At 38.2% G+C, this 16,289-nt stretch overlaps 1 protein-coding gene across 1 annotated transcript; it reads left to right on the forward strand.

Moving 5' to 3' along the window:
• Nucleotides 1-8,500: 8,500 nt before the first annotated feature.
• Nucleotides 8,501-16,208, forward strand: si:dkey-45d16.4 (scaffold attachment factor B1). The gene is made up of 7 exons (XM_059333014.1): nucleotides 8,501-8,537; nucleotides 9,555-9,677; nucleotides 9,908-10,049; nucleotides 10,185-10,293; nucleotides 11,341-11,431; nucleotides 13,064-13,249; nucleotides 14,103-16,208. Exons 1-7 carry the CDS (start codon nucleotides 8,501-8,503, stop codon nucleotides 14,228-14,230), a joined length of 816 nt encoding a protein of 271 aa, XP_059188997.1. The 3' UTR covers nucleotides 14,231-16,208.
• Nucleotides 16,209-16,289: the final 81 nt, after the last annotated feature.

Consider the following 16,289-nt stretch of genomic DNA (forward strand, 5'->3'; position numbering starts at 1 on the left):
ACCTACAACAAGCATTCCTTTTCAAGTATTTATTTATACAGCAACCTATGCCCTTTAGCCCCAAAATGTGTGTGTGTGTGTGTGTGTGTGTGTGTGAGAGAGAGAAACATGTGTATCTGGAGGAGTGTGCACGCTTACGTGTGTGTGTGTGTGTGAAGCATGTGTATCTGGAGGAGTGTGCGTGCTTACGTGTGTGTGTGTGTGGGTGGGTGCGTGCGTGTATCTGTTACTGTAATCACATCAAAGGATCAAAGGCAATCAGAGCAGAGCAATCAACAGAATTAACTGCAGCTGTGGAATCTTCTAGCACAGTGACAGCAGCCAGAGGTGGACAAACTGGAATTTCTGGCCTCGAACAGAAAGCATTTTTGGCCAAAGCATAATACCTATCATTGATCCGACTTTGAGCATCCTGAGTTCTTCCTCAACAGCTACATATGTTTTCAGTGAAGAAAAATGAAGAAATAGCTTTGTAAGAGCGATCTGAAAAACTGTTAAATATGCTTTTCTACAGAAATCTTCCTGCGTTTTTAATATGGGAGCCAATGGGGCTGTTGGTGGCGCATCTGTGCGTCCTACGCCCAAACTATAACTCTGACAGCTTTACCAGAGGATTGTGAGGGAGAAGACAAATTTTCCTACGTTTCTATGTATAAATTATTTCTGCAGAGTGGAATTTGCGGCCTGGAGCGCAGTTTTCAAATTTATTTTTTGACAATTTTTTGTCTCCCTCTACACTCTGGCGAAGATGTCACACACTGTGACACGAACATTCCGTGCAATACCATTATAATCTCAGAATTTCTCCAAAAATGATCATGGTCATTGAACAGGGATTGATAAAAAAAATGTGACCTATCGAAATGTGGATTAATACAACGATACACAAGACTTGTGTCTACTTTTTAAAGTTTAAATGGAGTCTCTAGGTGAAATTATGCCGGAGAAGTAGACGTTTGAAAATCTCCAATTATTGTTCTTTTTCACTCATTTTTTTTCGACCGTCCCATTCATTTCAATGCAGAATTTTGGGCAGTTTTCGTATTCCGTAGAGAAAAGAAATAGCACACCGATCCTGATCAAACCGCACGTTTTGATATATAACTAGTAGCGGGACAAAAAATGTTGTCCGGAAGAGGAAGAAGAAAAAATCCACAGTATAATAATAGTGCTCAGTGCGATTGCCCCGTGGCCCTAAATATCAGATCTCTGAGGATCATAGTAGTAGTCCAGCATAACCGCAGCAGCAGTCTTAGGCTACATTTACACGAGGACGGTCTGAACAGAAGACGCAAAAGTGGCGTCGCGTCTTCACTTTTTATTCCTCGTTTAGACGAGCATTTTCGGGAGGAAATCTGTGTGCATACGGTGACGCAAAAGTGTGTGAAATTCGATTGTATGCAGCCAGGCGGCATCACTTAAAGCGATAAGAGCATCTTTGGGCATGCAGAAGTTTTCACGCCACACATTTTCAACACAACTCCTTCCACAAAGTTATCAACCATCCACTAGATCTCCCAGGTCTCGTTTACAGCCGTCTGGCTCGCCTCCGATGAATTGCTGCATCCAAAATGTGATAGAGGTAATTACAGATCCTTCTCTGTTCAGTAATACTATCTGTACATATCCTGTACATTTGGTGGAAAGACTCCTGTAAGTTTATTAGAGCTGCCAGAGCAGCTTGAAGGTCCGACGCATGGAAATAATCCCACGTTTGTTTATTTTCCTGTACTGGAGCATGTATGTGACGTAAACACATACGTAACGTGAGCAGATCTGAGCAGAGTTTTGCGTCTTGGCAGTGTAGACAGACACGCTACGGCGGAGCGTATTTAACTTTTCCACTTGGGAAGGTGGTTTCACATTTTTGCGTCTTTAAGCCCCCAAAACGCCGTCACCGTCTAAACGAAAGGCACTTCCGATAAAATATTTTGTCGTTTTTATCCGCAAGCGTCCTCGTGTAAACGGGGCCTTAGTGTTGCATGAAAAAAAATCTGTCTGCAACTCACCAGATACTGACGCTTTTCACAGAGGGTTACTAACAAAGTAGCTGATGTAAGTTTCTGGCTGCATAGAACTGCAGGCCCTCTGCTTTACGTTAACATGGCTGCATTTGAAGCTCAGTTTTCAGTGGCCAGGGGGTCTCATTTTATCTGTGATGTTGGATTCCAGTGACACTCTTCAGTCACTCTGAGTGTTTTAATGGCTGCATCGGCTGCTTTTCTAAATGGATGTAATGGGGGAGGAAGCTGCTTGTGAGAAAACATCTGCTCCATCTGCTGAATTTTTCTTCAAGCAGACACTTGCTGAATCCAAATTTGTAAACTTGGCCCTCAGACTGTAATTTATGTAATCTGACATTGATTGAAGTGACTTTGCAAGAAAACAGACGAGTGAGACTGAATAAAAAGTGAATGAATGTGAAGATTTTACTTCTACTTGATAAATAATTCTTGATGATTTATAATAATTTCTTATAATAGAGTGAGGGTTTGGGTTTTTCTTTCTGTTATGTTCTACTTGTTGCTGATAATATGTCATATATGTATCCCTTTGATCTGCCTTTCTTAATGCCTGCTGACATTTAGCACATCCATTGTGGAGGTGCAATGAACAAAGGAGAAATATCACACAAAACCGAGTGCAGATTCCTTGCAGCCAGGTGACTACTGAAATGTGAGCAGTGCTCATGGATCATATGACTCCAGAAGAACTTCAATATCTTACAAAGCAGTCCATTTCTGAACCCAAATATACAATACAATACCATACACACATATACTCAGTGTTTAATATACTTCTTTAATTCATTTTATGCTTTTATTTGGGAGTTGGCTTCCTGTTTTTATGTTTTGCTGCTTCACAGCAATAATTTAAATATGAGAATATGTAAATGCTGTTATTACAAAGTGTTATCGGATAAATCTTAATCTCTGTGTTTAATATGCTGCCATTGTGTTGCAAACTACAGTTTATTCAATTATCATTCAATGATTCAGCTGCATGGTCCCTTTGCAGGCTGCAGTTTATGTTGCTGTTGAATTATTTTGTTTTGTTTTCTCTGTACATATAATGCAGTATAACTCAACAGAACCAAAAAAAACACCATAATGTTGAATACCTCTCTAAAACAGTTTTAAATCAACTTGAAAATTATAACATTCATCAAAGCAGCTTTTATTGCAGCACAGTTGAATCAGATTGCATCAGATGTAGGACTGAGCGATACGGCCATAATCTTCAAGCCTGAAATAGGTAATTTCATAACTTTCATATGTGATGTATAGCATGTTTTCTGGTAATTTAATAAATAAATAGTCGATATGAAATAACCAAATAAGGCCTGACTAATGAAAAGTACTGAGTGATTTCTCATGCATAAATGTTGTTGTGAAAAGGTTGCAATTTCATTGTGTTTGGACTACAAAACTACTTCTAAGGTTCGAGCTAAAAAGTTCCTGGTTAGGTATTATAAAATATAGTTTAAAAAGTAAAATAAATTCATGTAAATACTGAAAGTAAAGTAGTTCCAATGACGACCTTTCCCTTCCTTTTTACATTTTTTATTTTTAATTAGTAAAATATAGCATTACAAACTGACATAGGACAACAGGTGTATAACAAAGATGGATGGGAAAATCGGTGCAAAAAACCCCCCCAAAAACAAGAAAATGTGGTTGGTTTTAACATTTACAGACATGACTCGTGCAGTGCCTCCGTGTACGCTGAATTTGGACTCTGGCTGGTTTTGTGGAATCATGTGTAGGTAAGAAATTATCCTTCCCTTCTTAAGTGCAAATTTTCATGCTTTATACTCCATGCATTTTTTTCCTTGCTTCCCTTTGTCACTTCCAAACTTTTAATTAACGTCATTTCCTCCTTCCTGTCATACATAATTGGTACTGCCACTAGAGGGTGCCACTAATTACACATGTAAAAATGGGTGTTAATAAGGTGCTAGACAAACAATACGTTGTGTTATATCTTGAAGGACAGTCACCATAATTGTATATCACAATATCTCATTATATGATAGCTATACTGGATTATGGCCACCTCTAATAAGTAGTGTGTATGTAATATCCTGGCCACTAGCCTATATACTCCATTTAAAGTTCAGGATTTTCCAGACCAAATAATAATGCTGCAGAGTGGGAGAGAGGATGCACAGAAACATGCCCAAAGGCAGAAACATGCTTTTTCGACACTACAAAAGACTAGATAGAAGGCGATTTGGAGGGTTGTCAGACTGTTGCTAAGAGGGAAAAATTCACCATGTTGATCTCATGGAGGTCGATCTGCTCTGAAGCACTTACAGTACAAGTTCTTTGATCCTTGCAGGACCAGGACTGTGTGTCCTGGCTAATTAACAAATCCAGTGACATCTGCAGCTGCTGGTGTGCAGTCAGCTGGAGCCTGCCTGCTTCCTATTCATTAATGTGCATAAACATAGTGATGATTTGTACTGTGTAATCACAGTGTGCAGTAGTTAAAGATGACTATCATAACTTTAAAAAAAAAAAGTTGTTAAATACATCTTCCACATGTATTCTGTTTGTTAACAGTGACAAGCTGTCTCTTATTAATGTCCACTGTCTTTCTTCTTTCCAGGGGTTTCTAAAATAACAGCAACACTCAACATCACAGTCACCAGTAATGAGAGCGTGGGCAGTACTCGTGCCTTTACTTGGAAGGTTGCCATATTCCATTAACTCGCTCCTAAAGTCACCAATGCAGGAAACAAAGCTGATTTCCTCTCTTTAAAAAACAACAACTCTGACTCATGCCCTTAGTCAATCCTCCCTGCATGCTCTCACTCTCTCTATCTCTGCTTCTATCCCTCCCTCCCTCCAAATGTGTCCTCAAAACACTCCCACAGCATCTCGAACCAAATAATCAAATGATTACGATGTAGCAGGTTGCCACATCCCGGCGCTGCTTCTCTGCTTATCTCCCTCTCATTATGTCAGCAGCGACGTCATGCAAATGTGTGTTTGCTCAGAAAAATGCCAAAGTGGCAATGACAGAGTGTGAGTGTGTAAGCAGGAGAAAGACTCTTATCTTTAGAAACATCTTCTCACTTTTCTTTTCAGTTTTTCACCTTGTGCTTCTTTATAATATGTGACAGCTGGACAGGAAAACAAGCAGTGTGACTCATGGTTTTGCCTTCTTCACTCATGATGACAGAACTGATGTTTATTTGTGTTTTTGCGCCACAGGTCATGCATCTTTAACTTCATACCTAAATATAATTGTTTTAGCTAGAGGGGTGTTTCTGACAGACAAATACAAATGTCATATCTATGACACATCAGCAGCTATGACCTGAATATCTAAAGAACAGATGGGCTCTAAATATTTGAATTGACAGAACTTGAGAATAAAACCACTGTTAAAGTGCATTGATTACCAGTTGATTTCAAAGTTGTTCTGAAGACTTTGCTATACCTGGATATTCTTAACAATGTATGGTTGCAGTCACCTTAGCAACAACAAGTGATTTCAGCACAGAAGTTAAAACTACAAATCATTTTTACCCAATGCAAAGGACCAAGAAGATCTCCAACCTAAACAACAGAATAGGTCGTTTGTCAGTACCACCCATAATGACCCATATTAGCGTTTGTCAAAATGACCCATATGAGTGTTTGGTGGTACAGAGCGGAGCAGAGCATTCCTAAAATAGCAGACGTCATTATACTTTTACTTGCGGTTTGCAGTTGTAAAAAAAGAAGGCTGCAGTTTTGTTGAATTTAGTCTACAATACCACTGATGTAGGTTTAGACAGTTTAAATAGTAAATAAATGTATGCAAATGCGGGAAGTGTAGCAGTTTCGAGGGTGACTACCGGAAGTGGTACAGTTACGTAAATGTGATGCACAATACGAGAGGCATGGAAGTTTGGTGATGTTTAATCACATCGTTTACTTTCATTTCACATGGCTCATGAGAAATGTGAAATTAAATGAATAAAAAAAATGAATTAAATAACTGCCAAGAAAAATATGATAATATGAAATATGCTCTAACATTGTAAGTCAGCACCTCGCTCTGCTTCTTCAGATCCGTCAGCTCCTCACTTTTAATGAAAATGGAGGGAAAAGGTTAACGTTCTTCATTTTAATATGTTTGCTTACTGAATACCAAAGTCAGTCCTCTATAGGGAGTCACTTATATGGGATTTTTACTTGTAATGTGTGCTGCACACTAATGCAAACTGTACAAGAGTGGGTGAGTTGTACATTGTAAAAAAAAAAATGGCTGTTGTGTTTCATTTACATCTTGTTAAATGCATGACGAATGGAAAGATAAAAGTATTCATGTCCATTGCTTCAGGTAAGTTAGATAAAGTAGAGTCAGGAACAAACCAAATTACAAATCAAGCCCTCTTGAGGGAAAAGGTAATAAGGTTAGTGGTATTCCAGGGCCATGAATTTAGTCCCTTTTAGTGCAAGGCTGCAAAGTTGATCAGACATATGATGGTATATACGGTAAAATGATCATCAATCATTGATCTGGGGGACACCTAGTGGTTAGTTTCTGCTAAACACAGTTCACTGGACCTAACTGGCTTTTCTTTGCACATACAGGTTGTGCAGTGTCCAAACTTGAAGTTTTAACAACTGTTGTGTGGAAGATGCAGCAGCAGGTCAGGTGTGTGTGTGTGTGTGTGTGTGTGTGTGTGTGTTTTAAAGCTATATGAATAAAATTTGCTTTACTTTGCATCTGACAGCAAATGTTCTCTATAAGTCATGGACTCTTGCAGAGATCTATTTCCTCTTCCCATTAATACATTTCTTGTATTAACTATGAACTTTTAACGCCAACCATTTTCAGATGCATAAGTTAGAAAAATGAGATTTATTCCCCAACTTACAGTTACGTAGTCTTTGTTTTTTTTTAGTCCATTCCAGTTCTGCATGAAAATAGGTCTGTAAACCTGCAGGGTGACTAAACTGAACTGCATCATCAGGAAGAAAGCTCAGCAAAGAAATTAAGAGTGTAAGGGATGTTGAAGTGTGCTTACCTTGTCTATAACTGTATGGTATGGCAATTCTAGCCAGTGAGAAAAAACTGAGGGCAGCTGTGTGCACGGCTTCAGAAATAATTGGCCGTGTACTCCCCACCATTTCTGAACACATCCGCAGCAAAGGACTCCTCACACCCTGCACACCCTTCTCCCCTCAGATAACAGACTATGCAGTATTAAAACTGGAACATTTTGCTTCCACAGCAGCACGTCTATCATGAAGTGAGTCACATCTTAAATTCTTTACTGGTTGTATAAACAAGCACATGCACTTTGACTTGACACTTTAAGGGCATGAGCCACACGGTCGCAATATTGCACTACATTTATTACAGTGTTCTATATTGTAATTCTGACTGTTTTTGTGAAGACTCCTTGTTATATGTACTGTGTAATCTCATGTTCTGTTGCCGTTGAGCACATTGAACCAAATTTCAGCTTGGACCTTGAATCTCATTATAACACATATAACACTTTATTTAAACTTGTAAGGCACTGAGGTTTCCCTCATTTACAGTGATGATGAATACACTACAAACAGTACAGAAATACAAAATCAAAATACAGATAACAGACAAGATAAATATGGAAAAATGATATTTAAAATTACCAAAGCTAAAAACTGTTGCAGGAAATTCCGCAATCAAGCTACAAAATTGAAAAAATGTTCTGGGTGTATTGATCCTCTGTGTGAGTTAAGGATCATTCCAGGTTGCTGGGGCATTAAAACAAAAGACTGACTTCCCAAGTTCAGTCAGCACATTGGAAACTGTGAGAGTAAACCAATTATTTGATCCTGTCATATAGTGTCCATGGTTCCAATCAAGAAGTATTGTTGAAGTATGGAGGTACTTTTCCAGTAATGGGCTTAAAGATACATAGGTACCAATGTTTCTTTAAATTTAATATCTAATTGAACCAATATTAGAAATGAGTCTCACATTTTTTACGCTTGTTTTCAGCATGTTTCTGCAATATTTGCAACTAGGCAGACTATGCACTATCTCCTGCTTCTAGTCATTGATTCAAGCTTTTACATTTTTCAAAATGTTTAAATTATATATCTATTGGACTCTTCAGCATTTAAGATTTAGATCGACCCTTTATTAATCCCACAATGGGGAAATTCAATATCTGCAGGCTTATGTGGAACAAAGGTGCTTAGACACTCTATGGAGCCATCTATGCTGTAGAAATACGCGCCCCACTAATAAACAGTAGATATAGTGTTTTAGTAGAGGCTTTTTCACACTATGGTGTTCCATTATCTTCAGGATCACTGTACAGCAGCTCTCTGGCTCCATCTTGTGGACGCACAGAGTTAGCGCAGTTAAAGTGGAGAGCGGTCCCTCCGTTTCGCCAGATTCTGATCCTCCGCCAAGTTGAGCTACACGTCAGTAGGAAACCTGTACTGGTGACTGGACGTGTGCAGTGCGCGTCAGGCGGTTCCCGGATGCACCAAACAGAAACATGGAACGGGTAGTGGTGGAAGTGCCGATCAACAACGGTGAGATTACATTACCACCTCCACGTCTAATAAACACTTAACGTCTCCTCAACGGCGTTTGGTGCTTCTCTCGATTCGTGCGCGAGTGCTGCTCCTCCTCCTCCTCCTCTGACGCGTGCTCGGGCAGTGGACGTGCAGTAGCCTCTGTGTGCACGGCTACCACGGCTACACAGGCTATTTGTCTCGGTTTTGTGTGTAGGTTCTTGCAGCTGCAGGCTACCGGCTGCTTGCACTTGTGCACAGTGGAGCTCAGCAGTGACAGAGCCGCTGTCATCTGTCATACAGCAGTTCTGCAACTGACAAACTGCTGTCACCACCTACACAGGCCATTATTACATTGATCAGTATACACTAGAGTCAACTTTACTGCAAGAACTGAGGCAACAATATGTAGGCTACTTTAGCGATCTGGCTTGTTAGTTTTATGCATGGTAATAACGTGTAGATACTTATTATAATGTAATCCACAGTTTTCTTTTTAGGAACTCATGCTTGTCTGTCAGGGATCAGTTCAATACCACTTGCTTTAGGAAGTATGATGGCTTTGGCCCAATCATAACAGGGGGTTTCCAAGGTAACTGAGTTCTGCACCAACATATGCCCAAGCTGAACCTGAGCAATAATGATCTGATTATGGTATATCATTTTCATAGTTTCAACTCATTGTTGCAACCTATTTTCACGGTACAATAACTGTCACGGTAGCCTTCTACACAGTTATATCAGTTACAATAACATTAATAATTAGAGTTGAAATTTTGTATGTAAATCTGTGTAAAAAGTCTCACAGTCTCCCTTTTGACAATAAACAATATAAATAAGAAAACTGTCCATGAAATTAGGAGAAAAAAGGGACCAGGAACTTAAAAAAAAAAAAAATCATGGTATTATGATAGTAAAGTTTTCATATCATAGTACTGTGAAACCGGTACAGTGTACCGCTGCAAACCAGTTTCAAAATATGTCTAGGCTGTACCCATTCTGTTCTATTATACTCTTATCTATTTCCACCTTCAGGTTTTTCCCTCGCTGGCCCTTCCACGACCCCACGAAAGCGCCAGGTGCGCTTTTCAGCACGGCATGACATCATCCTTCTGCGGGAAGTTATCGCCCAGAACCCCTTTGCCTCCAAAGAGCCAGGTTAGTCTTGTTTTTGAAGGATTAAGCTGCCTGAAAACACTTCAAAACTGTTGCAGACCCTGCATTAAAAATGTGGACTCATCAAAATGTTTCTAGTGGTGCTATTGTGACATTTGATACAAGGAAAGTATAACTGTCTAAAACATTAATAACAACTTTATAATGAATTATAAAGTATTTTTTCCTCCTTGCTGTATATTCACATGTGCAAACTAATTTATCTTTGTCAGGACGGATCTGGGCCCGTGTGGGGGAGATCATCACTGCAGCCCTTCAGGATGAAAACTTTGAGGTGGACGCCAGGAGGTGTCGGGAAAGGACCATGCTGCTGCTGGACTACTACAAGAAACAAGACTTTCCCAGTCTGCGTAGGTGGGTTCAGCTCAGAGTAAAATGAGCTGTTTCCTGAGGAGTTAATGGTTTGGTGTGGTGTGGTGATCGGGAGATGTTGTCAACTTCACTGAAAAGAATCCGTTTTAATGTGTGTGTTCTTTTGCTTCATGTCAGATTTGGTACAGAGAGGTTGTACGCCCAAAAGGAAGATCTGCTCCATGAGGTTTTGGAGCTGGAGGCAGAGAAGGGACTCCTGGCCAGTGGGGAAATCACAAAGTACCAGGTGGGTGTACTGTTCGCGGAGTAGAGTATTTGACACCACTAGAACCGGACATGACATCTTTACAGAAGTGTGGGGCAGATCGAGCGTATAAGTTACAGCTTCCATGACATAGCTTCATGCTGTAAGTTCTTTATTCTCTCAGATACATACTGTTATTGGCGAACAATTAAATTAACTTTATTGTATGACTTATAACAACTGATCTAAACAGTTCTCATGCACCTTTTTCTGTCTCTGTTGCCAATTTTATGTGTTCTAACCTTATATAGGGTGTCTGTAATGTCTCCATACAACTTAAAAAAAGTATTATCAAGGCAATTGATGAGATATCTTAATCAGATGTGTTGTATGTACTCAGTGGTTATCAAAGTTTTTAAATCACATTGTATTTGTGTATTTCAGGTTCCCCCTTTGATGAAGTAGGTAGTGGTAAATTAACCCCTATAAAAATGGCTACTCCTCAAGAGAAGGCACAATGTGTGTCATGGTTTATTGAAACAAAAAAATGTTTCTGTGGGGTTATGTTAAAGATACTGTGTGTCGAACAGAGATACGGGACATCACTGACCTAAAGCAAAGATCACTGATGCCATTGCGACCATTGATGAGGTTATGCTACAGCGAACATGGCAAAAAAATCAAGTACCGTATTGATGTGCTTCGTGCAACTAATGGTGCCCATGTAGAGGTGTCAGTATTAAATGAGGCAAAATAAACTTCAATATCTACTCCTACTTTTGTAATAATTTCCACATATTTGTCTGTTCATTGGCTTTTGTAATACATTTTTTAAGCAAAGAGACTTTATGCACACCCTGTACATCTGCAGACCAAGTCAGCAGATATTTCGATGTTCCCTGCAACTACCTGACCACTTCCCTTTTTTTTCCTCTTGGTGGCATTCAGTCACAAGTTAACTCGATCTGCCTGCTGCTTTTTGCCTACACTACCACTATTCTACGGCTACTGTTGCTTTTTATTGTTTTCTTTGTTCCTGTTGTTGTAGAAGTGATATTTATTCTTGCCACCCTAACCTTTTTTTTTAAGGATGATGAACTGAGAAAGCGAGCCATGGAAGAACTAAATCTACCAGAGCAGGACAAACCCAACATCACCATCACACAAACACCCACTGCAGGTAACAACACATTCACAACACTCAAGACTCTCTTACTGAAAATACCTTCAAGATCTTCCTCTCTCAATCATTTCATCCAGCTGAGAGACATATCATATATTAATAATATATATTGTTTAAAGTTATAATCTCAAAGATGTCCCTTTGGTTCTTTTTTGGTATCACCTATGATAATAAGTGACAATTAATGGTATGTTTTTGGATCCCACCTTCACTTGTTTCATTATCTGTAGTCCTCTTTCTTTTCTCTGTTTGTACACTGCTTGAGTTAAGGTTAGCTCCGCCTACTCTCTGCAGCGAACCAACCACTATGTAGTGATGAAAAACGTTCACGTAATGTGCATTGGTTTTGATATTTCCCAGGAACTGATGTCCAGTTCGTAATATCACAAAGGACTTTAATCAGTGGGCCACGTGCTCAGTCACCATTGTGTTCCTTCATCAGCAATAGATAATGATTTTACTTACATTTATTCAAAGGAGATTATTTATTTATTTCATCATGTGAAGTAAGTTCCGCATCATTTAAAAAAAAATTCCTGGCATTGTAAGATACTGGTAGTCAAGGGTATTATAATTAATGAAAACGAACAAAATAACGAAAACTAGAATTAAAAAAACATTTGCGTTAACTGAAATAAAAATAAAAACAAGAGTTTTTTAAAAAAAAAGATAACTAACTGAAACTGTATTGTGTGGTTACAAAACTAACTAAAACAAACTATAATTAAAGTGAAAATGTCCTTCACTTTCAACTTTTTTTCACACAGGAAGCATGGGTAAATATATTTATTGTGACTGGGATGTCTACTATGTGAGTCAACTGCCTTCAAAAAGTTCAGCACTTTGCTCGAACCAAAATTCAAAACACCCAGAGCTGATAGAGTTAATAACCTTATTGGGGCTAAGATGGATAAGGCAAAGGAAATAAAGGCAAAATTTATTGTGACCTTTTTGAGTCTTGCACCCAACAAATACTGCATTACAGAAAAACTAAAAGTAACACTTAAACTTGACTAAAACTAAGAATTTTCACACAAAAAAAACCCCAACAACTAGCAAACTCACTCTAAAAACGAATTAAAACTAACTGAATTTGAAAACTAATGAAAAATCCAAAACTATTATGACCTTGCTGACAATACATTCCACTGATTAACATGCTTAATATCTCTTATAATCTGAAGAAATTGTTGATTCAAACAGATTAGATTATCCATTTTCAACATTTGGTTTGGATTTCCATGGCAATTTAGTGATTATTCAATTAATATCAAGATAATTTAATAGGGGAAATGGTTTTCCCTTTTTATTGTACTTTATAGACTGTACTGTACTGTACAAATAGAATCACTTAGTATATGTGAATTCCCCTAATCAGAAGAAACATGAAATGTTCAAGTCTGCGGGCAAGAGAGTGTTTCCTCCTCAAAAGACAGATTTTGATGGAGCATAGTTTATATTCCTAAACCATAACCCTCAATTTTCATGTTCAAGTGCCTGTGTAGTCAAGTTGCCCTTAGTGTCTTTGCCTTCAACTGTCTTTCAGCATTTCGTCTCTGTCTGCTCTGTAGCTGACTGTTCCCTGCAGAAATTGCATTTTTATTCTTCACATCACTTCTGTCGCACCAGAACCAGACGAAGACCGCGAGGAAATGGCAGAGCTTTCAGCGGCGCCGACCGCCAAGAGGCCCTGCCAGTGCTGCTGCCAGACTTACTCTGAGATTCTCAGCTTCCTGGAGAAACGCTCGGAGGCGGAGCAGCGGCTGCGGGAGGAGGAGCTCGCACTGCGCCGAGAGGAGCTGGAGATTCAGAGGAGTAAGCTGTTTGAATTTTTTTTGTTTTTTTGTTCTCATTTTTTATTGATTTTCACAGGTATATGTATGTATAGATACAAACGACAGAGAATATCTTCTGAAAGCATAACCTTTGAATTTACCACCCACCACCCCTCTACCTGGGAATCGAATAACAATTACAACAGTTCGCAAACAATTACACAAACAAGACCATTAATTTTTCTTTAGTAAAAAATCTTTAACTCTAGTGATTCCATTGCACCAGGTTTGCATCGTCCTTGGATTGGCGCCATTTGTCCTTGCAGAGGAAAGTTCAAGAAAAAGAGAATGTCCTGAAACATATGCGGCCAGTGTTACAGCGATAAATTGTTGGGAGGGAGCCAAACCTGTACAACCATTTTGTTATATCTGTCTTTGAAAGGTTATTTTAAATTAGTTTCTAGAATAATTAAAACAAACAAAATAAAAATTACACGACAGGATGCTTGTAATCTATCATTTGTCACAGGTATTTCAGATTAAGTTATAATGACTTCATTCAAAACGTCAACAAAATGGGCAGTAAATGTCTAACGATGTGGTCATTTATTTTAAAGATGTAAATTGGCTCAGAAAAAACTTTTTTCTTTTCATTCCAGACACAATTCTAAAAAAGAATTAATTGTCATTTCATTTAACAATTCAGAGGTCTGAAACAAGCTCAATTAAAAATATGAAAATTAGTAAACATGTCATATCAGTGAAGCCATTTATTAAAATTTAAGAGTGAAAGAGTGACTTGAAAATACTTTTCTCACAACTGTTCTGCTGTTTTCATTCTCACGAGGCACTGAATTACAGATTTTCTTTCCCTTTTTTTAATTTATTCTCAGGTAAGATCAGTCTGGAGAGGGAACGCCTGGGGGCTGAGAGAAAAGAGAGGGAGCGGAGATTTGAGCTGGAGAGCCAAGAGAGGCAGGTGATCTTGGACCTGCTAAAAGAAAAGGTGCTGAAAGGCTGAAAAACTGCATCACCTGCATTTTAATGCCAACGTTTAAAAGAAGTCAAAGAATGAAATATGGGGTTGACCACTTAAAAGAGGAAGAAAATGAAGGAGATGGGAAGTGAAAAGATCAATGGCTGTAGCTTGTTACATGCAAGTCATTTAAAAAAAAAAAAAAACTAAAGATAATGAAGGCAGTAATGCAGCTGCCACAACTACCAAACAAATGAGTCATGTTGGGATTGTCTGGGTTTATGCAGACATATACTGTATGCGTGTCTGGTGCACAAAGTACCAAAAAAAGACACAAACCTGCAGACAGTGTTCAAACACTGCAATATTTGCCTGAACAAGCTGCACAAAGCTGACCCATATATATCTCATTCGACACTCCCTGTGTTTTATTCCTTGTTGAGAAGTCTGAATAAGGATTTCAAAGCGCTGGAGTGTCACCTACACAGTGGAATGCAGAAAAGGGTGTGCTCTGGTGTCTTAGGTGTGGCGATCAGCCGAGCCAGCACTGGCAGACATTCAGGATCGGTGTGTTACGCCAACAACAGTATGTTTTTTATGAGACCTGTTCTCACTGTAAGGCACACACACTGTTTGTGGTACGAAGCTGAAAGAAAACAAGGAACAACTGAGTAGAGTTGCATATTCAAGCAGTTCCCATTAAAGTTGCGGTGCAGCTCATGCTTTTGAAAACTTTGCATTGATGACCATATTAATGACTTTACACATGCTTTATTCAGCAATTTTTCAAAATAGAAAGTAAAACTATATTTTACTGACTGTGAATCCACTTTACATTGACTGGTAAGCACTTTTGTACTGCAAACAATACAAGCCATTACATGGGTGTCCTTATTATATCTATAGATTATACAAAAACTACTTTTTAAAATTGGTGTCAATGTCACATCTTAGGTGTGCCACAATCCTTTTGCTATAAGATAGCTATTAGTTCGTTTTCAGTTTTGTTATCGCCAAGTAGAGCTAACTGTCATTGGTTAAAGTTGCAATATTACATAAACAATGAATTTATGATAGGAGTACTTTTTTAATACATGTTCCACTGATTTATTACATGACATTTGCTACTGTGACCTTCTGTATATTGTTCATAAAAAATGCTATTTTTCTTCAAGTCCACATAACATAGCCATGCTTTATAAAAATGAAAGCATGTAAAGAATTTCTATTCTGCAAATAAAGGAGTAAGCTATGTTTGTGTAGATTTATAATCATAACCATCTACATTCCTCAACTGACTACAAAGTGTGATTGCACATGACTCCAGTCGCATTCCAGCACTATGTGGTTTAGAAATAGAAATGCTATTTATTGCACACTTATGAACAAGACTTAGCACTATACTTGAATATTTCAATGTAATGCTACTTTACACTTCTCTAATGTACTTTTTACTCCACTACATTTATCTGAAATTTTCGTTAATACTTTTTAAAGTCAGATTTTACATAGAAAACATGATCAGGTTATTGGATGCTTGTTTAAACTACTTAAAAGTGCATAAAGTGGCTGACACTAACAGCTCAACATTCTGCCCAGCCAATATATGGATTTTTGTTTAGTAATTAAGCACCAATAATCTGCAAACACTCAAATTTTGAATGCAGGATTTCCATTTAATGCTACTGTATACTTCTACTCTGCTTCATTTCAGATGCACATATTGCAGTTCCAATACATGTTTTTGATGACTATGGTTTCTAGCTGCTTAGCAAAATTAGGGTATTAAAACTATATATTAATAAATAAATAGATGTATATTTAATTATAGATAAAGCTACCCAGCAGTATAGAAAGTAATTAAAATTACTGGCATATTGACCAACTGTGGCACGAAAATCATGATCACATTAATGCATTAATGTGTATAATTTTGAAATTGATGCATATTTTTGTTCTTTTACTTCAGTAATATTTTGAATGCATGACTTTTACATCACACGTCACAACACATTGTTTTTTACTTCATGTAGTCCAGTAATAATCAGTCAAAGATGAGTAAGAACAAACATAGGAAGGTTGAAAACAGGCATTAAAAACAGTC

Source organism: Centropristis striata, chromosome 1 (genome assembly GCF_030273125.1).
Source record: "Centropristis striata isolate RG_2023a ecotype Rhode Island chromosome 1, C.striata_1.0, whole genome shotgun sequence".
Taxonomy (NCBI): domain Eukaryota; kingdom Metazoa; phylum Chordata; class Actinopteri; order Perciformes; family Serranidae; genus Centropristis; species Centropristis striata.

Bases quoted from the DNA above. Each gene is read 5' to 3' on its own strand.
- si:dkey-45d16.4 (XM_059333014.1), top strand. From the start codon at position 8,501: ATGGAACGGGTAGTGGTGGAAGTGCCGATCAACAACG. The intron at 10,050-10,184 runs GTGGGTTCAGCT...GCTTCATGTCAG, and splicing joins GACTTTCCCAGTCTGCGTAG to ATTTGGTACAGAGAGGTTGT. The intron at 10,294-11,340 runs GTGGGTGTACTG...TTTTTTTTTAAG, and splicing joins GGGAAATCACAAAGTACCAG to GATGATGAACTGAGAAAGCG.